Genomic DNA, 23,727 nt, shown 5'->3' on the forward strand with positions numbered 1-23,727 from the left:
AGAGTACATCTCGAACATCACAAGTGGAATATTACAAGTGAACAAGATGAAAGGTGAGAACGTTCAGGATTTTAATAGTAACTAGGTCTCAGAGCCCCTTTCTCGACTTCAGTTACTCTGCTAGCTGTGGTGACACTCACTGCAGTGGCATCCTTCGTTGGAGCCGCCGATCCTGAATGTATATACCGGAAGATACGAGGTCTCTCGCCGCACTGGCCGAAACCCTTGAGCTGCTCCACCTACTACCGTTGCTCCTCGAAGAACACTGTGCGCAAGGTGACATGCCCGGTGGGCAAGGAATACAACCCGAAGAGTGGCAGGTGCTCCAACGCAGGACGGGGTCTGTGCAAGCTGAGCCTCATTGCTCCACTTGCCGAGGTAACTTTAAAATATTTCTCAATTTGTGGGTTATAAACCTCTATCCCCTACTCCATTATTTTCCAGACCACTAATGTGTGTTCCACCGAAGTGAATGGAGCCTATCTAGCCAAGAGCGGCTATTGTGGCGAGTTCTACATCTGTGATGAGCAGTCGGCCTACCCTCAGAAGTGCGACTCGGGAAGCTACTTCAATGATACCCAGGGTGCCTGCGTCCCGGACACGAGCTCCACTTGCTGGCAGAACCTGTGTATCGGAAAGTCGAACGGTGTCTTCCTGGCTAACGAGCAGAACTGCGGCAGCTACTACGTGTGCTCCGACTCGGAGGCCACTCTTCAGTATTGTCCTCTGGGCAGCTTCTTCAACACTACATTGGCCGCCTGCACTGTCGATACTGGAAACAAGGAATGCTGGGCTAACTTCTGCATTGGAAAAGATGATGGATCGGCTGTAGCCGACGAGTCCAACTGCTCCGCGTTTTACATGTGCTACAACAATACGGCCACCGCTCAGGTATGTCCCGAAGGTAGCCACTTTGAGGACACCAACTGGGGCTGTGTTCCTGGGGATTGTTCCACGGAGTCACCTTGCGATGACGCGACAACCACAACTACGGAGTCACCTTGTGATGAGGTGACAACCACTACGGAGCCCTGTGATGATGTGACAACCACTACGGAGCCCTGTGATGATGTGACAACCACTACCGAGCCCTGTGATGATGTGACAACCACTACGGAGCCCTGTGACGATCTGACAACCACTACGGAGCCCTGTGACGATCTGACAACCACTACGGAGCCCTGTGATGATGTGACAACCACTACCGAACCCTGTGATGATGTCACAACCACTACTGAACCATGTGATGAGGTGACAACCACCACCACCGAACCCTGTGATGAAGTGACCACGGAACCTCCAACCTCCTGCGATTGCGGTGACATCAAGAACGCCGAATTGATTCCCGATAAGGATAGCTGCCGCAAGTATTTCATCTGCGCCAACGGAGTCCTGGTGTCCAAAGATTGCGGCAAAGGCAACTTGTTCAATGCCACCCTCAGCGTTTGCGAGGTGGACTCCAAGAACGAGTGCTGTGTGGCTGATTGCAGCGATGGTGAAGTGAAAGTGGATCCCCAGGACTGCACCAAGTACTTCAAGTGCCAGAGTGCCGACTGGACGTCCACATCCTGTGCAGCAGGAAGCTATTTCAATGTAACTCTGAAGGCTTGCCAAGTGGACAAGGACAATGTGTGCATTGAAGTCGCGGCTCTTAACCAATGCAATGCCCGAGATACTCCACTCAGCAGTAAGAACTGTTACAGCTACAAGGTCTGCATCGATGGCCAGTGGGAGGACGAGACCTGCTTGGCGGACTACTACTTCGATGCCTCTGTTGGCATTTGCCGCCCGGATACCGACAACTTCTGCCCGGAGAACAGATCGAGTGGATCCCGCCAGAAGAGAAGCGTGGAGGATTGCACCTGCGAGGGTGGCATCGAGCAGGGCGCCATCATCAGTCATCCCACCGATTGCGATAAGTATCTGATCTGCGAAAATGGAGAGCTGGTGCTGGGCGAGTGCGGCGCGGGCAATGTCTTCAAGAATTGCAGCGGCGTTTGCGCTCCGGACTACAAGGCCACCTGCTGGGTGTGCTTCAACAAACCGAATGGCTACCAGATGCCCAATCCGACCGACTGCACCAGCTACTTGACCTGCTGGAACGGCTTGGCCACGGAGCACTCTTGTGGATCCGGCCAGTGGTATAATGGCAATGGAGAGTGCGCCGTCGATATCTACGGCAAGTGTATCGACCCATGCTCCTGCACCAAAAACGGCAACGTAGCCCATCCCATCTGCACCGATTACTTCCAGTGCACGAACGGAGTTCCCAAGGTGGTGCAGTGCCCCGCCGGCGAGGCCTTCGATTCTGAAACCGGTCTGTGCTCCGCCACCGTGGCGTGCTCGGCCAAGGAGTGTGCCACCGCCTCTGATGGCACCACCTACGCCGTGCCCGACGACACAAGCAAGTTCTACGTGTGCCTCAACAAGGAGCCCACCATTGTAGCCTGTCAGGCCAACACCGCCTACAATGCTGACCTCGGCATTTGTAAGACCATACCCAGTGTAAGTTGAACGTCGACTTCGAAGACTCTACACAATATTTTATAACTCCTTCCTTGTAATAAATCTAGACCGATTGCGACCAGAGCGTGTGCAAGACTGCCACCGAGGACTCGACCTACGCATCTCAGAATAGCGACAATTCGACTTTCTGCGTCTGCCAAAATGGTGGAGGATACATCAAGTCATGCGCCGCGGGATTGTTCTACGACGAAACTACAGAAACCTGCTCTTACGTAAGCTCTTAGACAAATATTCATGTAAATGATTTTTGTTAAAGCATTACTTTTCCCTTACAGACAGGAAACTGTGATCCTCAGATATGCACCGGTGAGTCGGAGTACTACGTTTCTACGGACTACGTGGACGGCAATAGTTTCTGCCTGTGCCGCGCTGGCGAACCCATCTCAGTGCCCTGTCCCAGAGGCTACACTTTCGACAGCCAGACCCTGGAGTGCGTCCTCATTTCTCAGCCAGACGTAAGATTTTGGGGATTTATGCTAGAGTTTACAATCATTACTTTCCTAATCCTTTTAAAGCCACGTTGCCCCTGCAATGGATGCGCGGACAAGACCGACTACGATACTATTGCTGCTTTGGATACTACCGATGGCTTCTGCCTCTGCGTGAATGAGGTTCCCAAGTACGTCAGCTGCCCCGATAATTCCCAATATGATGAATATCAGGGTTACTGCGTCAGCAATGGAGTAAGCCATTTTCAGGGCTATAGTTTGGTGATCTTTAATGGATATTCTTCTTGCAGGACGATACCACTTGCCCTGTGAACGCCTGTGATGCCACCGCCTGTGAGACGGAATCGGACTTCACTCCCTTCCCCTTGGAAAGCGATCCATCTGGGTTCTGCTACTGCCAAGACCTATGTCCAATCTATCGCGCCTGTGACGATAATTTGGAGTTCAACGAAAAGTTAGGAATCTGCACTGAACCAGTGGTGAGTTTTGGAATCACCAAGATTTACATGCATATGGAAGTATTTTAATGTTTATAATTACTATTAGGATCCCTGCTATGTCCCTAAATGCAATGAAGACGAATGTGACGTCCTGGCTGAGTACACCCCTTATGAGCCCAACGAGGGATCCGATGGATTCTGCTATTGTGCCGGCGGTCTGCCTGTCTTCCGTCCCTGTTCCGATGACCAGGAATTCGATGCCTCTTTGGGAATATGCAAAACGCCAGCGGTAAGCCGACGTCCTTGTTTGACTAAGGTACGTTGTGCTAGTTCTGTATTATTTTCAGGATGGCTGCGTGACTGCCCTGTGCGATGTTGACAAGTGCTCCTCCTACAGCGACTACGTCCCCTTCCCTGTGAACGGGGCCACCGAGGACAGCTCTTCCTTCTGTTACTGTCAAGATGGCGAGGTTGTCCTGACGCAGTGCAGCCCCGAAATGGTGTTCCTTGCGGATCAGGAGCGATGCGGAGTGGTGGCGGTAAGGAAATAGTCACGGTCTTTAAGGATGTTCATTGATATGGTCTCTCGTAGGCATCCGAGTGCGTTTGCGAAGCGGGACAGTGCGGCACCTCCGGTGACTACGAAACCTACCCGGCTCTGAATACGGTCAATGGCTTCTGCTTGTGCGTGGACGGAACCCCGGTCTTCAAGGATTGCAGCGAGGGTGACACCTACAGCACAGCCGTGGGTGCCTGCCTTTCGCCATCCTCCAAGGTCCACGAGGCCCTCCTCTGCGATTCCAGTCGATGCCACAGCCGTGCCGTTTTGGCCACCACTTTCGCGGCCACCAATACCAGCAGTGGTTACTGCAGCTGCCAGGAAGTGGGAGTCTCCACCTTCACCAGCTGTGCGGATGAGCATGTTTACGAGGAGAGCGCCGGATCCTGTGTGGTCGAGGCTTGCGATTACTCCAACTGCCTGAACAAAGCCGCCTTCGAAACCTTCGAGGCGAAGAACACCACCGATGGCTTCTGCTCCTGCGATGGTGTGGCCACGTTCCATCACTGCGAAACGGGACACGTGTTCGACAAGGCCCAGGGCATTTGTCTGCTGAAGAACGCCATGGCTATGATCTCGTGCAACCTCAAGGAGTGCCTGAGGCGAGGCCAATTCGAGCCATTCGCCGCTGAAAACACCCGGTCCGGATTCTGCTCCTGCGATGACCAGGAACGCGTCAGCGTCACCTTCCATCCGTGCGCGGAGGGACAACACTTTGACGCCGAGCTCGGCGTGTGCAAGGACCATCGCATCCAGAAGCGTTCCCTGGAGGCGGAGGAAAACGTAAGGTCCCTGTCCTTGTTCAAGAAATTCTTCCCGAAACTCTTCTAGGCTCATTTTGAGCCGCGTTTTATACTCTTACACGCTACTTTACGACATTAGTTGTTATTTATGAGTTACGTTTAATGTGAATGTTCCGCTTGTTCCACTTCTATACGTATAAATACCCAATAATGTACTCTACCCACATATGCGCTACAATAAATTCAAAATAGATGAATTACAAAATTTCGGCTTTTCATTTGTGTGCCTATAGAATGGAACATGTGGATTTTTCCAAGTTTCAGAAAAAGTTAGGGGAATCAAGGTAATGGGGTTTCTAATTTACGTGCTTCTTCCGACTTGTTTTCTAATGCACACAGTTTTTGGAAAGATAAACATCTAAGATGTTATGACATAAGGTTAAACAAAAAATATTTAAAAATGAGATCAGTTCTAAGTTTAAAACATTTAAATACTATAACATTCCTCCTATTTATCCATATTCCCTCAAAGGACGGAATATCATTTATTTTAATTAAAACTTACTTCTTTCTTTTCAGATTTGTGACATAGATGAGAAGCGCTCGGTTCCAGCGAACTGCTCCCAGTACGAGGTGTGCGTAGATGGCCACTGGCGGCGACGCACATGCTCCGACCAGCGCTACTACAATCCGGAGCAGCAGCGCTGCCTGGAGCCCCGGGATGACCTGGTCTGTGCCTACGCCAGGGTATCGAATCTTCCGCCCTGCAACAATGTCAGCGAGTCCCAGACTGTGGTGGCTAAAAGTGGCAACTGCCTGCAATACTTCCGCTGCTATGGTGGCAAGTGGCGCCTGCGCAACTGCCCCAAGCAGCACTACTACTCGTCCTCGGTAGGATCATGCCTGCCCTTGCCAAGGGGTCATGAGCAGGATAGGAATCAAACCATGTGCGGTTTGGCGAGGAGCAAGTCGGTCAGTAATTCCTCGCAGGACTGCCAGCAGCTGGCAGTGCGTCCTTCGTTGGCAGGAGGCTGCCAGAGTTACCTCATGTGCCTGGACAACTCCTGGTGGCTGCATCAGTGTCCCTTGGGCATGTTCTTTAGCCAGGAGCACAACTACTGTCTGCCCAATGATGCGGGCCAGTGTTCTCCGCCGGCGGAGCAGAATGGGACGAACTGCTCCAATGGAGACAGCAGATCCTTGGTGGGCAGTTGCCACAGCTACGAGTTGTGTGCGGGTGGTCAGTGGACCAGGCGACGCTGCCAGGAGAGGGAACAATTCGAACCCATGCTGGGATGTATCCCCAGCGATGGCAGCTGCCATGACAATGGGATGAGGCGGATCTGCCGGGAGGGAGAGCTGCGAGCTCAGTTTGGAGACAGCTGCTCCCAGACATTCCTCTACTGCGACGCGGAGGAGTGGCATCTGGGCAGCTGCCTGAGGGGTCACAGTTTTGCCGCCAGTCTCAACAAGTGTCAGGTGCAGTCGCAATGCCAGCTCCAGATGAGGGATCTCCCCTCGGAGAACCAGTGCCTGGGTCAGATGGATGGCCTGAGTGTCGCCGATCCCACGGATTGCACTCGATTCTACCTGTGCCTCCAGCAAGTTCCCGCCATTCTGCAAAACTGCGTCTCCGGTAGCTTCTTCGACTCCAGCCAGGGCTACTGCCGACCAAATGATGGCTCCTGCCAGCTGGCCATTTGCTCGGGACTGGAAGATGGCAAATTGGTGGCTCATCCGGAAGATTGCCGTTCTTACTACAGCTGCTCGAGCCAGAATGGAACCCGATTGATACAGTGCGATGAGGGGCAGTACTTCCACAGCTTGCTCTCGATTTGTCGTATGGATTATGGTCAGTGCCGAAAGGTTTCCAATGATGAGGATACTGCGACAGCAACCAGACTGTGCTCCGGACTTCATGGAGTAAAATTACCCCACGAGCGCTACTGCAATTTGTACTACGCTTGCGTTAAGGGATTAGCCATTCCCGTGGAGTGTCCCGCAGAGCAACAGTTCAATCCGGTGCTGTCCACTTGTGAGCCAGAGAATCAGGCGGTACAACCATGTCCCAATGGTCAGCTGGAAGGGAATGTGAGCTACGTCTACAGCTGTGGGAACCTCCATGATGGCAGCTTCCTGGCCAACCGGACTGACTGCACCCGGTACTTTATCTGCGCCGGCGGGGTGGCCACTGCCCAGCGATGTGCCGCGGGCAGCTTCTTCGATCCGGAGCAACTGCTCTGCGTGGCGGACGACGGCTCTTGTCCACTGGTGGAATCGGTGCCCGATGATGATGACACTCCAAACAATCAGCATGTGCCTCCAGATCCACTGGTTTGTGAGGGCAAACATGGGTATATCATGCCCGATCCGGCCAACTGCAACAACTTCTACCTCTGCGTCTCTGGAAAACTTCGCCATGAGCTTTGCTACACGGATTACTTTTTCAACGCCACATTGCAGCAGTGCCAGGCCCATGAGGTCATCTCGGATGGGGATTCCATAACGGAGAATCCAGTAGAGTCTCAACAGGTGGAGCTAGGTGGCCAGGAAAAGGCGGCGACGAATGGGATCTGCAAGGATGCGCCAACCACTTTTGCCGGCATATGTGGAATAATCGGAAATGGCGCCTATGTGGCGGAGCAGGGCGACTGTAGGCGGTACACCAGCTGCGAGGATGACGAACCCGTCTCCCAGCGATGTCGCAACGGGGAAAGCTTCGACAGTCTCTTGGGTATCTGTCGACAGAACGACGGAACCTGCCTCATGGAGAACGGCGAAAGGGTGGGAGTCTGCAACGGAAAGCATGGACAACTGACTCGCGATGCCGACAACTGCCGGGGATACTTCACCTGCGTCCATGGCCAAAAGATCGAGGGGGAGTGCGCCCAAGGAGAGTGGTTCAACCGGCTGACCAACAGCTGTGAAGTCGATGTCTTGCAACAGTGCAAAAGTTCTTCAGAAGAAGTAATCAGCGCCGATAATCTGGGTTAAATGGATGATTGGGAGTCAAATCTAATGGTGGTGGTCTATTACATATAAAAGAGCTTGTTCACGAGAAGAACAACTTTATTTAAGTTCTGATAAATATATGTGGAGAGTAATCAAAGATGTCGAATTCTGAGATTTGATCTTACAAATACTAAAATTAATCTACGGTAAAGAAAATAAAAATCTGAAGTCTTTCAAAGATATGAATAGTTATACCACATTCACACACTAATGGATAAGAAGAAAGGTTATTACACCAAAATATAATACAATTACTTGACGAGTATAAAAAATACCATTTTAGAAAGTAAAGAATACGTATCCTGAATTGACATTTCCACTAAGCAGTAAAAAAAAACTGAATATAAAACACGCAATACCTCCTCTAAATATGTTATTATATGAGGTCTCTAATGTGACCTAAACCTCGAGCACAAACAAGTGATATTTGCCTACTTCAATTCTCGAACTCTAATTGTACTCTACCAACAGTAAGATACTGCCAATCAAAAACAATGGAGTCCGACAAACATCCAAATCAGCACGCACTAACCCCCGAAATAACAAAATTAGGAGGGGATACCCGAGTTATTAATGACGTGCACTCAGTCAAAATAGACTCTCAGCTGTACAATAATAGTACTTACAACATACGAGTACCAGACGATGTCGCATATCACTCTATTTTTATGGTCCCGAATTAAAGGTAGTAATCGTCAAGGGTGCGTTGCCTAGGGCGCCCCTGGGATAGCTTCATTCAAGCCCTAAATTAATTTTACCTATAGGTCAACCTGCATTACATATGCAAGAGTCCTGGCACTATAACGAGCGAGGGCCCTGTGAGTAACTGACGTCATTTACAACTATCAATAGGGTGGTCAGGACTCGTTGGCCCGGATTGTCGGCCTGATTTAAAATTAGAAAGTCATCACGAAGAGCCTCGTGCAACAGCGAGTCAAATACCATATTAATAGGATATTCGTGTTAAAAGTGCCCCCCGACCATTGGGAATGAGTGTTAACCATGGTTTACCCAGTGATGGGAAAGTACTGATTGCTTATATTTACATTTAACATAAATAATAAAATAGATCAGCAAGATAAAATATGTATAAGGTGGTATGGGTACGAGGTATCAGCATAGCATATTTTTGTAGTTCTAATATTAATAGATCATTTTAGATTATTTATCTCTTACTAGGGCTTAAAATATTTCAAAACTTTTGAGGACTTCTGATACTGGTGTTTCCTAGACAGATGGAATTATAGCCGAAACCTATAGAGGAACCTATAGGTACATTTACCACACATCACTATTGGTAGGACGCCTGCTCGAGTCCTGCACATCGAGAGAGCCGCGACTACGAGCACTTCCCACCGTGATTGCCTATCTGTCCCAGAGTGTCACTGTCCTGCCGCGAGGGTCATAGCTCCTGGCGGTCGGTCAATCGGTCGGGAACCGTCGTGGCGAGCGGTACTCCATATAGAGAGCGGAAAGTGTCCAAGTTAAGTGCTATTAGAAGTGGCCAGGATGGACGTGCGAGCGTGTGCTTGGATAATGTGAAGCTTGATTGAAAGATAATAATTACAAGCCACACAAAATCAATAGTGGGTCTGCCACTCTGCATGGGCTGTTCAAAAACATATTGGTGTACCAGTGTCAGATCTTAGAAACGATCATTTGTGGTGAAAGTGATAGCGAAACACTCCAAGTGCATCTGAGCAGAAGCCGCAATCAATAATCGATTACTCATATAGGACGGGAGCGAATCAATAAACCTTCAATTGTTGTGATTACTTCAATGGCATGGGACTTTTCACAACTGCCAACGAACGCTGACATTTCCAGGACGTCCGTCGCACGCTTGTTAGTGATCCAGGTACGAGTTAGAATGGATTTGTTTGTCCCTCGTCCAGTGGCAGTCCTCAACGGGCCACCACATTCCCATGTCCCCACGTCCAGGCATTGTACAAACCTGTGTATATCCCAATACCAAATCTAGGGCAATTATTTAGAACTATTGTCATTCGTCCGCCTGGGAAAGTGCTCACCACTCGTAGCAACAAGTTTGCTTCTGCCCCCGCCAATTGGCGACCCAACTGGTCTCGCTCCCACAGTGCACCAATGTTAATGTGAAGGCATTATTCCCAATGACTGTTGTTCTGCCCCCCAAACCGGTCCTGAGCCACTGAAAGCCACTTCGGGCTGTACAAACACCTTCGGCGGGTCAATGTCGAATGCGTGCCCGAGTTCACCTTTTGATTGGAGCCCGTTTGCAAATGAAGATACAAATACTCTTAGGGGTATAAATTAACGCCCTGCTCGAGGCCAGTAGTATAAACATACATGAATAGTTAATGGCTATGGAGACTCTGGCGGAATCGGGGCATTAAAGTATGTGCAGCCTGACAACTCTTCAATGGCGGCCCACGAAGAGTCCCCTCCCCCCAAAGTTTTCGAACTTGTGGCCTTAAATAGTTCATCATGGGTAACGGAGCAGGTGCTCCAAACTAGGCCAAATTAGAAAGTGGCCCCATATGACCTGCCGCCCAACCCATTGTCCGTCCACAGAGTTCCATGACGCCATAGTGCCGGCGGAGAGAAGACGATGAGCAGTCACGAAGGAAGGTCCGGCGAGAGGTCACACATCTTTCAGATCCGCATCGACAGCGTCGAGGATGAGAGCACCGCGCCCATAACGGAGGCCAGTTCACGAGAGGATCTCATCGGCAGCGCCGCCCGGGAGGCCGACAGGAATAGCGATCAGTCGGTCTTTCAGTTCCCCAGTGAGTAGATTCAATATATCAAAAATCGATTTTTAAGAATAATAACACAAAACTTTAAGATTGTAATTATAAAAACAGTCATAGATCCTTACAAAATGTTATTCTCTTTATACTTGTTAATAAAACTATGATATTTAAAATCATATTGAGCAATTTTTGACTTTATAAAGATCAGACGTGTAAGAATGTTATTAAGCCCTGACAGTTTTTTATGATTGCAGCTTAAAGTTTTATTTATCTTATATACAACTAAATCAATTTAAATATATAAGTTCCGCATGTATGGACTTTGAATTAGGAAGTTCCAGTTAGAAAAAATCGAATAAAGGACCAACCTAAACTAATTTAATTTTCTAATTATTATTCTTGTAATTGCAAGCCTTACCGTTTTTATGTTTATATCATAAATATATAATTATACAATTATCTTTTTTTTTGGTTTTTAATATTTGTATAATTACATATTACAAAAGTCACGATATTTTCATAATATTTACTCAACTTACGTTGAGTACCCTTTAATTACCCAAAAATAAATGAATGAGAGTGTTTTTATTAATCTGTATAATTACTTAACTTAATTGTTTGAACTCACCCTCCAGGATTCCTTTCGGTGCCAGCGCTACGAAGCCCGCGCCAGTCCCCAGATCCCTCCACCAGGAGGCAGGTGATGTCCAGTCCGGCCAAGAGCGAGCGCATGATCCGCCGGAGCCAGACGAAGCAGCGACCCCGAAGACTTAGCCAGGACAGTGGCATTGTGGCGGGAAGATTAATAGGATACGGGGTGAGCTTGGTTTGTACTTGAAATCACCAGATTACTAACTCGAAACTTACAAATACAGGAAGGTACCTTCGTTGACTCCAACCTCCAGTCCAGATCTCCAGCCGAAACGGATCCGCCAGATAGCTCATACAGCTGCCAGGAGAACGATAATGTTGCCTTGGGCAACACCAAGCCCGCCACTCCGATTCCGCCAAACTCCAAGCTGAGTGCCAACCGGGCTCGGGCAGGATCGGCTGCCTACACGGAAAAGTGGCTCAACTCCTCGGTGATGCGGACGAGCAATGCCAATCCCCTGTTCCCCAAAACCAACTCGATTGCCATGCCTCTGCCCACGCATCTGGAATCCGAGTCGGCGGAACCAAGTCCCACGCAGGCGTTTGGTCCCAAGATCGTGGGCAGTAATGAGGAGGATATTCCCGGCACGGCCATGCGACGTAACCTGGGTCTGAACTTAAGCCCCACGTTGGAATCGGGCGACAGGGTGAATCAGTCCTATGAGATAATGGAGTCCTCGCACTCCAATGTTTTGCCCGACCAGTTTGGCTATCGGCAGCTCATTCCCACAGAGCGAAAGGCCTCGGATACCACGAGTTCCGTGAGCGGAAGTTACTATGGCAGCCGAAAGGCCAGCAAAAGCAACAGCGTGGGTGGCGAATCCGGAGACGAGAGAAGGGTCAGCAAGCAGGATCGGGAGGGCTTGGATCCGGAATCGCTGATGTTCCGTGATGGCAGACGGAAAGTGGACATGGTGCTGGCCTGGGAGGAGGAGGACCTGGGCGTCATGACCGAGGCGGAGGCCAAGCGTCGCGACAACCGACGCTGCTTCATGGAGAACCTCATCAAGGAGGGACTCGAGGTCGAGCTGGAGGACAAGTCGCAGTCCTTCAACGAGAAGACCTTCTTTCTGAAGATCCATCTGCCCTGGCGGCTGGAGACTCGACTGGCTGAGGTCATGAACCTGAAGCTGCCCGTCAAGAGATTCATCACCATATCCGTAAAGCCATCTTGGGTGAGTCCTCCGTAGGATATATTGGTCTTGGTTGCAGTAGTGTTTTTCATCTCAGGATGAGGAGAATGTTGTGCTGCGGAATGTGCAATATTGGAAGGATGTGTGGCAGCGCTTGACCAAGAAGATTCAGCTGGACCAAACCCTTCTGGAGGGAGAGACGACTTTTAAGGCTGCGACAGCTAATGGCAATCCGGAAGAGCAGTAAGTACTTCGACTTACTATATAAGAAGTAAGACCTGACTTGATCAATTTAATTTAAGAATTTTGAGCTACTTAAATTTATTTTAAAATGGTTCTCCTCCCCCGCAGGTTCATTGTCAAAGACCGCGCCACGGCCTTCACCAGTGCCCAGCGCTCGCTGATGGTGATGCAGGTGCTCATCCGGACGCCCTTCGATGAGAGCGACCGCAGTGGCATCCGGCGGCTAATGAACGATGGCACTTACCTGGGCTGTTTCCCGCTGCACGAGGGGCGCTACGACCGACCGCACTCCAGTGGAATCTCCCTGGACCGCCGGGTGCTCTACCAGACGTGGGCCCACCCCTCCCAGTGGTACAAAAAGCAGCCGCTCTGTCTGGTGCGCAAGTACTTTGGAGACAAGATAGCCCTTTACTTCTGCTGGCTGGGCTTCTACACGGAGATGCTCGTCTATCCCTCGGTGGTGGGCACCCTCTGCTTCATCTACGGCCTGGCCACCCTGGAGTCGGAGGACAACACGCCCAGCAAGGAGATCTGCAATGAGTATGGAACGGGGAACATCACCCTGTGCCCACTTTGCGACAAGGCCTGCAGCTACCAACGACTCTCCGAATCGTGCCTCTTCTCCAGGCTAACCTATCTCTTTGACAATCCCTCGACGGTGTTCTTCGCCATCTTCATGTCCTTTTGGGGTAGGCTATTGACCTCCGCGAAAGAAGGGAAATAATTAAGGAGTCATTTTGTATCTTTTATATAGCCACCACATTCCTGGAACTCTGGAAGCGCAAGCAATCCGTTCTTGTTTGGGAATGGGACTTGCACAACGTAGATATGGATGAGGAGAACCGCCCTGAGTTTGAAACGAATGCCACGACGTTCCGCATGAATCCCGTGACGCGGGAAAAGGAACCCTACATGTCCACTTGGAACAGATCCATACGATTTGTCATAACCGGCAGTGCAGTGCTTTTTATGGTTAGTAATTGTTTCTTAAATTAATATTTGTACTAATAATTCTGTTATTCATTAGATATCTGTTGTTCTATCTGCTGTTTTGGGTACCATACTCTATCGTATAACTCTGGTGTCGGTTATATATGGTGGAGGCGGATTTTTTGTTAAGGAGCATGCCAAGCTCTTCACCAGTGTCACGGCTGCCCTGATCAATTTGGTGGTCATTATGTTGCTTACAAGAGTGAGTCTGAATCTTCAGCATTTAGAAAGGATAACTTATAGAAAATCTTTAACAGATCTACCACCGCATGGCCATTAAGCTGACCAACCTGGAGAATCCGCGCACCCACACGGAATACGAGGACTCCTATACATTCAAGATCTTCTTTTTTGAGTTCATGAACTTCTATTCCTCGCTCATCTACATAGCTTTCTTCAAGGGACGCTTCTTCGACTATCCGGGAGATGACCAGGCCCGCAAAAGCGAGTTCTTCCGCCTGAAGAATGATATCTGCGATCCGGCGGGCTGCTTATCCGAGCTCTGCATCCAACTGGCCATCATAATGGTGGGCAAGCAGTGCTGGAACAACTTCATGGAGTACCTGTTCCCCAAGTTTTGGAACTGGTGGCGTCAGCGGAAGCACAAGCAGGTGGGTTGGGAAACATACTGACAAGAAATTTAATTTGAAGTAAGGAATTTATATTTTTAGGCCACCAAAGATGAGTCCCATTTGCACATGGCCTGGGAGCAGGACTATCATATGCAGGACCCGGGTCGCCTGGCCTTGTTTGATGAGTATCTGGAAATGAGTGAGTAATTATGGTGATACACCTTAGGTTTGAATATTATAATAAATGATTATATTTTCCTATCAGTTCTTCAATACGGCTTTGTCACGCTTTTCGTGGCTGCATTTCCATTGGCACCGCTCTTTGCCCTGCTCAACAATGTGGCAGAGATCCGCTTGGATGCCTACAAAATGGTCACCCAGGCTAGACGACCTCTGGCAGAGCGCGTCGAGGACATTGGGGCCTGGTATGGAATCCTTCGGATCATCACCTATACAGCCGTCGTCTCGAATGCCTTTGTGATAGCCTACACCAGCGATTTTATACCGCGCATGGTCTACAAGTTTGTCTATTCCGAGACCCATACTTTGGCCGGCTATATAGAGCACTCGCTGTCCATCTTTAATACCTCGGATTACAAGGAGGAGTGGGGTGCCTCGGTCAGTGAGCGAGATCCAGACACCTGCCAGTATCGCGGTTATAGGTGGGTTTCCGTTTATCCTAGTCTTCTATAACTCTATTCTTAACTGAATTTTAATATTTTAAAGAAATGGTCCCAAGGATTATGAACCCTATGGACTGAGTCCCCATTACTGGCATGTCTTTGCTGCCCGCTTGGCTTTTGTGGTGGTTTTCGAGGTGGGTCTTCTAAAAACGTTTCCATAAATACCTTGAGTAACTTATACACTTGCCCATCCAGCACGTGGTCTTTGTCATAACCGGCATCATGCAGTTCATCATTCCGGATGTCCCGTCCGAGGTGAAGACGCAGATGCAGCGGGAGCAGCTGCTGGCCAAGGAGGCCAAGTACCAGCACGGCATCAAGCGGGCCCAGGGCGACAGCCAGGACATCATGAGCCTGTTCCGGGACACCAGCAATCGCACCTCGATCGCGGGAAGCCAGGTGACTGCCCGAGGAAGCTGGGCTCGCCGCTTTAGCCGTATGAGCGATGGCCTGGATGCCCATGTGGAAGTGGCCGCCCGACCACGAAGATCGGTGGAGTCCACGGTGTGGGAGGTTTCCTGACACGAGGAAGAGGCCGAGAGCGAGGCCCAGGAACAGAACAAAAGTTGAACAAACACTCGTCTCCTTTCCAGCATTATTTACATATATATTATTTCAAGTGTAATTGTCGTCAAAGCTCCACAGTTTATAGTTTTTGTTTTAACGCAAATATAAATATTGTAAATAAATTATTTTCATTGTTGTCGTGAAATCAAAATTGTTGAATTATTAATTCTTCGAAATTAAAATATTTAAGTGAGTATATATATATAAAATTATATAACTTATTTTAACAATAGGCAAAACTAATGGATCTAATCTATTTTAATATAAACAACCATTCGCACTGTTGCCACAACAACCAAAACTTTGTTTATACTTTCACATATTTATAGAAAAAACACTGACGTTTAAATTTAACAGAATTATTTCTGAGATATAAATTATTTGATGATGAACAAGAAGCTTTCGCCGGAAGATGCATTTTATGAAAATTTGACCTTGGGCCTCATAAGGACCCTCTGTGAGTTCATAATTATCCGAAAATCCGTTTCCTGGTAAAAAGGAGCTCCCAAACTTCCAGCCAGTGTTCCAAGGGTGTGCAATGTGACTTTGGAGCGACGACAGCCTCTGAATGCCTGCCAGGTGGTCAATTGGGAGCAGAGGCACTGCGTCTACCTCCCTGAGGACATGAAGAAGTTCTACCTATCCTCGGATGGTTTTATTCTGAACTGGAGTTACCAGTACGCACGTGGGTGAGGTGTCCTGGTTTCCTTCTCTCTGGCTTAACTTTCTTTTCCAGCTAACGATATTCGGCGAGTGGGTCACATCCACTTTCCACACCTGCTGCAGGTGACCCTTCTTCGGGAGAATATTGAAACAACTGCGAGCCACTCCAGCACTTCAACTGCTTTGCCCAACTCGGATGGCCTGGGAGCAGCCAGCAGCTCGCAATCCCTTCCAGCTCCGGTGGCCAATGGGAAGGACAAGTGGGGCAATTCCTTGCCCATTATAACCGCCAAGTCAAAGATATTCGAAATCAACAATGTGAACGAGGTGGCCAAGGTGGGTTTCTTAAAATGATTTAAGAGATTATAGGTATTATATTAAAATTTAATTTTAAAAATTTTTTAAATTAAAATTGATTTTTTTAAAAAAATTTAAAATAGAAAACAATATGATCTAACTAAGTTCTCGAAAGACAATGTTTGCTCATCAAAATTTCTGAGTACTTCCATGACTCACTTGATCTGTATCCCATCCTCTTCCAACAGGTGTGCATGCTGTACGAATCCACAAGTTCCAACAACCCCAAGTTCTATCTCCTAGAGCTGAGCACCCTGAGCTGGCAGTTTCTGGCGGACACCTTCAGTGAGTACCTCCGCATGGCCATTGCCCACTTGGGACTGCCCTACTGGGAACTGTGCTTCTCCACCTGCGGCTTGCCCTCGTGGACGGAGCAGCTGTTCCTTCTCCTGGCACCGCACCTCCTGGAGGAGCACGAGCAAAGACGCGGTCGTGTCCTTAATCCAGCCTGTGAGCATCCGTACAACATCATCGATCCGAATATTTTCCGGGGCAAGCCGAAGAGCGTGGCAAAAGCCACGGCCAGCAGCACCAAACAGAACCACAATAAGTGACTTTCGGTAGAAAAGTAAACAGTTTATTTGTGAAGATACGTAAATGCTGAAAAACAATGAAATGGATACGTGCAAGGGAGTCCCTGAGGATAGACTGGGTCAATATGTGCGCATGAGGAAAAATTACAAATCATGGTGACAAATTAAAGATATCTTTGCATCAATAAAGTTGGCCTTCAAAAGCAGATGATATTATTGTCGGGGCTTAAATTAAGTTTACTAATACAGCTTAAAAATCAGCTTGATTTTGATAACTAGTAATTTGTAAATAATCTTTTAGATTACTTTAAAACAAATACCACAGATCCTGGGATCTGCTTTATGCCCCATGATTCATTCTAAAGATATTGGCCCATCCCAAATTTCAGGAAGTTGGATGGGGATAATGATTTGCCTACGACTTAGTAAAAGTCCGCGCTCTTGTCCTCCAGATCGGCCAGCATCTTGTCCCTGATCTGGGGTCGCGGATCCTCCGTTATCTCGGTGGGCACAGCTCCGGCCTGACCCAGCATGAACTCCAGCTCCTCGGCAGTAAGCTTGTCGCCGCGCAGCTCCAGCGGACCAATGTACTGCTTGCGCAGCGCTCCCTCATGGTAGATGAAGATGGTGGGCAGGTTCTTCTCGGGGAAGTTCGGTATGCAGGTGGTGGCTACGGAGCGCAGGAACTTGGTCTGCGGGAAGCGGACGGCCAGCTGCTGCATGTGGTGGTGGATCAGGGCGCAGAGCGGGACACCGTTGGCGTACAGGTGGAGGACCACCCAGATGCCTTCACCGGCCTTGGTGACCTCGTTTACGTAGTCCTGCCCGGAGATTTCCCGCACGGAACCAAACCGAGCCTTTTCCGCGGTGGCCCTCATCTCGGCGATGCGCTTGAGACGGTATTGCTCCAGGACGGCCTCATCCTCGGAATCCTCCAGTTCGTCGAGTTCGTCCAGCGACATGTCGTCGATCTTCTTGTCCCGCTGGCCCTCGTTCAGGGGCAGATCTGTGCGCTTCTGGATGGCATCATCCATCAGCTTCTGGATCTGATCCTCGGTGATCTCCGCCTCCTTGGCCTTGGGCCCAATGATTCCCTTGGCGCGGAGCACATCATTCCACTCGGTGTCTTCGTTGGGGTCCTAGGGGAAACAAAGCCACGTGAGTTTTCATTCATTTTCAATACCAAATATGGAGTTAATTTTTGGATGCACCAAAAACACACCCACAGTCGCGATTTCTTAAACACAACCCATTGTTGTTCATAAAATAAATGCCACTTTATGTCAAGATAATATTACATGTTACCTGCATTTCCGTTGATTATACTTTGGTAATAAATAAGTTAAGTATATCTAAATTCCGAAAGCATGCAACTTCTTGTTAACTAAAAATAAAACTGAATTATTCTAAACGAAGTGACTCATGACCAGGGATGGAGTGGATTCCGATTCATACTGTCAGCCGCTTAGAGATGGCAGCGTGAGCGATATTTCGTCAAATGTAATTTAAAATAAAAAAAAAATATTTTTTATTAAAAAAAAATTGAACACAAAAATTTGTTTTCTATTAAAAAATATTAAACGTTATAAACTTTTCTCAAAAACAAAATATTTTAATAAAAATATAATAAAATCTGATATTTTATAAATTTTTTGTTTTTTGTTAATTATTTTTATTTATTTTACTAATTCTGGTTTAAATTTGGATACCGATGTTAATACATTCTTTACAAATAGAACAAATTGATCTAAGATAAACGTGCAACATTAATGAGCAAGCTCTTATTATTTTGATCTTTCCTTATAACGTCTTTTTAAAATTAGCTAAATACTCTTTTTAAAAAGCCAGTGCAGTATGCAAGCTTATACCTAATTAGCTTTTACTATAAAAGCAATTGGTCATTTGTTCCCCAGAAAGACATCGATAACATATAACATTAGTGATACAAATTGTTAGAAAGCGTAAACTCTCAAAATATTTAAAGTCTACCTTAAGTATGAAATGTGAAGAAAACGGTCCTTAGTTTTAAGAACAAAAAGCACATATAAAGTTACTTTTAGTAGTTTGTAAACAAATTCTGAAATTGATTTTTCGAACATTTATATTAAACATCTTACATTAAAACATAAAACGAAGAAAGCTATATAAACATATTTTAGAAAGCCCTGCACCTTACACCTAAGAAGAACCCTGGAAATAATTATTAAAAGCTTAATAAGCTGAGCTTAATGGCAAGATAATTTCCCTAACTACGAAATCCTTCACAGATTCTGTGCTAGCAGCTTTGAGATTCTACTTAGGACCTAGAACTCTCCTCAGATACATTGTAGTAGTTGTTAAAATTAATAATACAAATCAGGTCTCCGATTTCTTCCTGGTAACCAGAAGTGGCCGCCTTATTGCCCAAATATATAAGATACTGCATAAACTTCTCAAACTCAGCCTCCTCCTGCTGCAGTCGTTTAAAGCGAGGGTGCACGAACTGATTATCTTGATCCATTATGAAAGCCTGCGACTGAAGCACTCTAAAAATTAATTAAAATAAATATATTAAAGCAAGGTTTTCCAAAGGAAAGAATATAACTTACCTGCAGAAGCGAAGTATAATAACGAGTATATTTTCGATGGTTTCCTTGACCTTGGCACTCCGTCGATTTAGCAGTGCCAGGAAGGCAACCCGCTTCAAATAGGCGGCGTGCTGTTTATACAATCCCTCGATGGAATCGACGGCGCACAGCTCCTCCTTAAAACTCTTCCAGGTGGCCTGGAGGGCTTTGGCCACCAGGTGCGTCTGGAACGAGGTCATAAAGTGCGACAGCTTGTGGCGCATCCCCTGCAGAAGCCGAAAATGTGCACACCTCCGGAGCTCCGGCCCCAGAAGTTTGCCCATTTGCTGCAAATACTCATAGGTTCCCTCCAAAACGAAGCTAACGTGGCGTAGCTTCAGCAGATACCCGAAGATCTGACCGTATTTAGCCACCGTTTCCGGACTGATCACAAGATTAAGAGGCCAGTCCACCTTGCAGTGCAGCATGAGCATGGAAGTGGCTTCCACCGACAGCAAATTCAGCGATTCCGGTATATTGGTGCAGTTGAGGGTGAGATTCTGTGACACGGTGGTCTCATCCGCCGAACAAGCCGACAACGCATTGGTCAGCATGGTATCGAGAATGCCCTTCTGGCAGAGGCTTCTTGGTTCGATGCCCGCCTTAATTCTTCCCAAAACATCATTGGTGAGTAGAGCTCCAAACTGGCCGTCCAGCAGGAAAAAGTAGTTCCTAAGCTTGCGAAAATGCTCGTAGATACGGAGCTCTTGGAAGATCCTTAGCACCTCATTCCGGAGCAGGGCGTAGTGCGCGTTTACAGGAGCCATCACAGAGAGCTGCAGGCAACGCCGGGCCATGAATGGATTGCAGAACTCCGGCACAGTGAGAACTGCCTTTTGACTTTGATCTTCCTGTTCCAGCTCCTTTCCCATCTTAAAGTGTGTGGGCAGACCGAAAGTCGGGATAAAGACTTCCGAGAGCACACTATTTGGTTTAGCTACAAGTTCGGGCTTTGGTGAAACTGACTCTGGACAAACCACTTCTCTGCTCTCTGTAACATTGTTATTATTAGCAGCATCGTTGTCAACTAAAGGAATTTCAACTATTTCCCTGGGTGATAGACCACCGATGTCCATATCCGAAGTGGTGGACATGGGCGTTAGCACCGCCGCAGGTACTTCCACGTGAAGCTTGTTAAGTTCCAGAGGCAGGCAAGGCATGGTCTTCTTTTCCGAAGTGTTTTCTCCAAGACTAATACCAAATTCGCTTTCCATAACCCTCCGCCTATTTCGGGCGCGATCCGTATTTGAATTCATTTGGCAAAACAACCTCTGCGTGTGCATATCCTCGGTGGAGTTGAAGCTGGAGAAGCCATCGTGCTGTTCATTTCGTTTGCGGTTGCGCTGTAACTCACTCAGTTCCTCTGTTTCTAGGCGATTGAGATTAGCATTTATGTCGGGAGGAAGTCGAGCGTGGAAACCCGAACTCAAGCCGGTGGTTGTGTTATCCGAGTTCAACTCTGTCTGACACTCCTGAAACTGCTCAGAGGAGAGGCCCTGCTGGCGATTGCGATTGAGTTCTGTTTGACAGGTTGGCTGCTCATTGGAATTCAACACATCCGAGTGGCTTCGCTTATACTCCACCTCATTGGGCAGTGAAAATTGGACCTCTTTCACTTGGGGCTGATCCGATTTCGATGCCTCTTCTGATGATGTGTTCTCTGCTGGCTGTGCCAATATAACTTCTGATGGCTTCTCCGACTGTCCTTTTGCCTCCTCTGCTTTTTCCTCATCCTTGTCAGACGCCGATTCTGTGAGACTATCTGGTCGTTCGAGACAGGATGTAAAACTTAGATCGCTATATGTGCTCTGGTTAGGACTGGTTGCTTCCTGTGTGTCTTTTTTGGTTAATACGGCTGCAAGCTGTGAAACTTCCTTCTGCAACACCTGCTTTTCCCGCTCCAGGCGCATATCCTCCAGGCGTTCGCTTTCCCGCAGAAATCCAATCTCATTGGCAATCTCCTGTCGTCGCTTCTCCATACGATTCTGCTGGTTTATTTCTATCTCCGCGTTTATCTCGTCGTACATCAGCTTCTTATGAGCATTCGCTCTTAGCTGAAGCTCGCGCTGCTCCTCCTCCCAGTTTTCCATAAAGGCCTTCGTTCGTTCCACCATGAGATTCGCAAAAACCCGTTTGTTGGCCATGCGTTCCTCGAAAATGCTCTGCATGCTGCACCAGCCAAAGCGTTGGTAAATGGAGGCATAATTCTCGGCCAAGGTACGACGCATCTCTTTGAGCTGCTGCTCCGTAAGACAGACTACCATATCCGGGTACTCCACATCAAAAACTGGGTGCTAGGGTAGATATATAATGAGTAGATAATTTGAATGAGTGCTGCAATCCACAAACCTGAGGGTTATAAGCCCTTAGCACCTGGTTGTACTTTCCGCAGTGGAGGATTTCCTGCTCGCAGCCGGAAAGAAAGTCTGGAATAGCATCGTTGACCACCTGGTAGCCCCTGTCAAAGAACTCCTTGCTGCACTCATTCACCAGCGACGGTGAACTGTTCGAGTACCGACTTATGAAAATCTCGTTGACCGTCTTGTCCAGTTCACCCTGGTAGATCCACTTCTGCAGCTGCACGAAGTAGGTTTGGGATATGCAACGCAACAAGTAGATGAGCAGCTGCAGGAAGTCACTGTTGCCGCAGGTGTCGATGGCCAGCCAAACGCAGCTCAGCAGGAAGGATCCCGACACCCCAGTGTCCAGATTTACTACAATATAATATTTAATAAGGATTCCACAATTCATTTCTGAATTCCTGCAAGAGGATCTTACATCTCGGCTCGTTCTCGAACATCTTATCCAGCTGGGAGAGCAGCTGAATGGCTGGGCGGGAGTTGTTCAGCAGTTGGGAGAGACTTTTGGCGGGCAAGGCGAGCAGAAACTGCCGATTGGTGGCCAGGAAGTCCACCAGAAGCTCTCGAAATGCCTGCAAAGTAGCTAGAGCTAACCAAACATTCTTCAGAACATTTTTTATGCCGACTTACCCGATTCAGGGGCCGTTCCAGCCGCGCCATGGTATTCTTGTTCCACTTGGTGCGAGCACTCAATCGCCGAAAGGCACAGCCAGCGCGCAGGAAGTGATTCGCAAAGTCCGCCATCACCTCGGGCAGCACAGTGGGCACTGTGGTGTTGGCCCTGAATAGCAGCCCCAGGTTATCGTCTGGCAAACTGAGGATCGTCTCCGACTGAAGACCCGCTGCTGCCTTCTTTAGGTGGTCAATAAGGGTCTCCTCCTCCAAGTAGTTAAGTACTAGGTCCTTGTTTTGGAGGAGCTTCAGCTCGTTGGTCAGCATATGGTCCGAAATGAAGTGCTTCTCAGGTCCAGGCTTGGCCACAAAGGGCTCTCCCGCCTGGGCATCTGGGCTCTGCTCTTTGAGGACTGGTAGTCGGGGAGGTGGGTTCATTGGTGGCTCGCTATCTTCCAGCATTCGAGTCATTGACTCCGACATGCCCATGAAGCCTACATAGGATGGGATGATCCTGGGGCGTGGCCTTGACGTGAGAGGCGTCGCCTTTAGGTTGACCATGAGAATATTGCTGTGAGGCTGCAACTGCAGGGGCTTCAGGGCCCGCTGCATCTGATCCAGGGAGTTGAGACTCTTTGGCTGTTCTTTCTCCTTGGTTAGAGGGTCCAGGGTTTCATGTAGTTGCAGAACTCCGGGTTTCAATCGTCGGACTCCAACTTTGGACTGGTTTTCCGCCTCCTTGTCCTTATCCGCCTGAGGCTCTCTAGAATCCTGTTCTGCCAGCTGACTTTGGAAGGTGTGCAGCCTGTTCCGCTGATCCGGGTTCCTCGTCAGCTCACTGCTAACCTGGTGAAGCAGCTCCAGTTTGGCCTGGGTGGACATCGTCCCCCTGCGCAGCAGATCCTCATAGATTTTGGAGCGCCTTCTGGCCACCGTCGCAGCTGTGGGCCATTTGGTGGCCTGCTCCTCCGAGGCCAACAAGGTGGCCAGGTGGGTCACCGCGCCGAAGACGCTGTGGTTGCACTCAGCCACGGTTGCCATCGAATTGCCTTTGAGACTCCAAAATCAAAAGATATTTTCCATAAAATGAACCAAACAAAAACTAAGGACTATGGTTCGGTGTGACCGTAGCTTCTGAAAATACCGCAGTTTTATACTTGGCTTAATAAACGTTAAATTCAAAAATGTTAAGGGGACTCATTTAATTTAAGATGTGATATGAACTATACTCGTATAAAAGATTTTTAACTTGATAATGCTTTCTTTTTCAAAATCTTAGTGTTTTATTTTCGCCCT

At 48.2% G+C, this 23,727-nt stretch overlaps 5 protein-coding genes across 6 annotated transcripts; 3 read left to right on the forward strand and 2 right to left on the reverse strand.

Annotated features, from left to right (window-relative positions):
* Positions 1-12: 12 nt before the first annotated feature.
* Positions 13-7,832, forward strand: LOC108035466 (uncharacterized). The gene is made up of 12 exons (XM_050886457.1): positions 13-53; positions 113-378; positions 445-975; positions 1,252-2,505; positions 2,574-2,738; positions 2,802-2,981; positions 3,042-3,209; positions 3,266-3,454; positions 3,522-3,704; positions 3,763-3,954; positions 4,008-4,757; positions 5,297-7,832. Exons 1-12 carry the CDS (start codon positions 47-49, stop codon positions 7,709-7,711), a joined length of 6,300 nt encoding a protein of 2,099 aa, XP_050742414.1. The 5' UTR covers positions 13-46; the 3' UTR covers positions 7,712-7,832.
* Positions 7,833-9,167: 1,335 nt separating this feature from the next.
* LOC108034680 (anoctamin-4) lies at positions 9,168-15,449 on the forward strand. The gene is made up of 13 exons (XM_017109621.3): positions 9,168-9,587; positions 10,280-10,494; positions 11,097-11,278; positions 11,337-12,287; positions 12,343-12,488; positions 12,597-13,177; positions 13,243-13,460; positions 13,516-13,680; positions 13,736-14,089; positions 14,150-14,249; positions 14,316-14,712; positions 14,777-14,867; positions 14,929-15,449. The coding sequence occupies exons 2-13, from the start codon at positions 10,317-10,319 to the stop codon at positions 15,253-15,255; spliced, it is 3,690 nt and encodes a 1,229-aa protein (XP_016965110.1). The 5' UTR covers positions 9,168-9,587; positions 10,280-10,316; the 3' UTR covers positions 15,256-15,449.
* Positions 15,450-15,594: 145 nt separating this feature from the next.
* On the forward strand, positions 15,595-17,059 carry LOC108035636 (tubulin polyglutamylase complex subunit 2). Of its 2 annotated transcripts, none has more exons than XM_017111337.3 (4): positions 15,595-15,757; positions 15,818-15,985; positions 16,037-16,299; positions 16,509-17,059. In XM_017111337.3, the coding sequence occupies exons 1-4, from the start codon at positions 15,685-15,687 to the stop codon at positions 16,872-16,874; spliced, it is 870 nt and encodes a 289-aa protein (XP_016966826.1). In that variant the 5' UTR covers positions 15,595-15,684; the 3' UTR covers positions 16,875-17,059. The 2 variants fall into 2 exon arrangements, with proteins under 2 accessions (XP_016966826.1, XP_016966827.1); XM_017111338.2 differs by having other exon boundaries at positions 15,613-15,757; positions 15,822-15,985.
* On the reverse strand, positions 16,876-18,301 carry LOC108035637 (viral IAP-associated factor homolog). The gene is made up of 2 exons (XM_017111340.3): positions 18,159-18,301; positions 16,876-17,992 (listed from the first exon to the last, which is right to left on the reverse strand). Exons 1-2 carry the CDS (start codon positions 18,162-18,164, stop codon positions 17,276-17,278), a joined length of 723 nt encoding a protein of 240 aa, XP_016966829.1. The 5' UTR covers positions 18,165-18,301; the 3' UTR covers positions 16,876-17,275.
* A 635-nt stretch (positions 18,302-18,936) lies between these two features.
* LOC108035453 (uncharacterized) lies at positions 18,937-23,552 on the reverse strand. The gene is made up of 5 exons (XM_017111091.3): positions 22,450-23,552; positions 22,238-22,391; positions 21,809-22,173; positions 19,442-21,753; positions 18,937-19,378 (listed from the first exon to the last, which is right to left on the reverse strand). The coding sequence occupies exons 1-5, from the start codon at positions 23,470-23,472 to the stop codon at positions 19,150-19,152; spliced, it is 4,083 nt and encodes a 1,360-aa protein (XP_016966580.1). The 5' UTR covers positions 23,473-23,552; the 3' UTR covers positions 18,937-19,149.
* Positions 23,553-23,727: the final 175 nt, after the last annotated feature.

This window comes from Drosophila biarmipes, chromosome 3L (assembly GCF_025231255.1).
Source record: "Drosophila biarmipes strain raj3 chromosome 3L, RU_DBia_V1.1, whole genome shotgun sequence".
NCBI classification, from domain to species: Eukaryota; Metazoa; Arthropoda; class Insecta; order Diptera; family Drosophilidae; genus Drosophila; species Drosophila biarmipes.

What these genes read in the sequence shown, in the direction of transcription:
- LOC108035466 (XM_050886457.1), top strand. An exon ending in TCCTCATTTCTCAGCCAGAC is followed by an intron (nt 2,982 to 3,041) that starts GTAAGATTTTGG and finishes ATCCTTTTAAAG; the next exon opens with CCACGTTGCCCCTGCAATGG. An exon ending in CCCTGGAGGCGGAGGAAAAC is followed by an intron (nt 4,758 to 5,296) that starts GTAAGGTCCCTG and finishes CTTTCTTTTCAG; the next exon opens with ATTTGTGACATAGATGAGAA.
- LOC108034680 (XM_017109621.3), top strand. Translation starts at nt 10,317, where the DNA reads ATGAGCAGTCACGAAGGAAGGTCCGGCGAGAGGTCACACATCTTTCAG. An exon ending in GTCAGCGGAAGCACAAGCAG is followed by an intron (nt 14,090 to 14,149) that starts GTGGGTTGGGAA and finishes TTATATTTTTAG; the next exon opens with GCCACCAAAGATGAGTCCCA. An exon ending in TGCCAGTATCGCGGTTATAG is followed by an intron (nt 14,713 to 14,776) that starts GTGGGTTTCCGT and finishes AATATTTTAAAG; the next exon opens with AAATGGTCCCAAGGATTATG.
- LOC108035636 (XM_017111337.3), top strand. Translation starts at nt 15,685, where the DNA reads ATGATGAACAAGAAGCTTTCGCCGGAAGATGCATTTTATGAAAATTTG. An exon ending in CTGGAGTTACCAGTACGCAC is followed by an intron (nt 15,986 to 16,036) that starts GTGGGTGAGGTG and finishes TTTCTTTTCCAG; the next exon opens with CTAACGATATTCGGCGAGTG. An exon ending in ATGTGAACGAGGTGGCCAAG is followed by an intron (nt 16,300 to 16,508) that starts GTGGGTTTCTTA and finishes CTCTTCCAACAG; the next exon opens with GTGTGCATGCTGTACGAATC.
- LOC108035453 (XM_017111091.3), bottom strand. Translation starts at nt 23,472, where the DNA reads ATGGCAACCGTGGCTGAGTGCAACCACAGCGTCTTCGGCGCGGTGACC. An exon ending in GTTCGAGAACGAGCCGAGAT is followed by an intron (nt 22,174 to 22,237) that starts GTAAGATCCTCT and finishes ATTATATTGTAG; the next exon opens with TAAATCTGGACACTGGGGTG. An exon ending in TAAGGGCTTATAACCCTCAG is followed by an intron (nt 21,754 to 21,808) that starts GTTTGTGGATTG and finishes TATCTACCCTAG; the next exon opens with CACCCAGTTTTTGATGTGGA.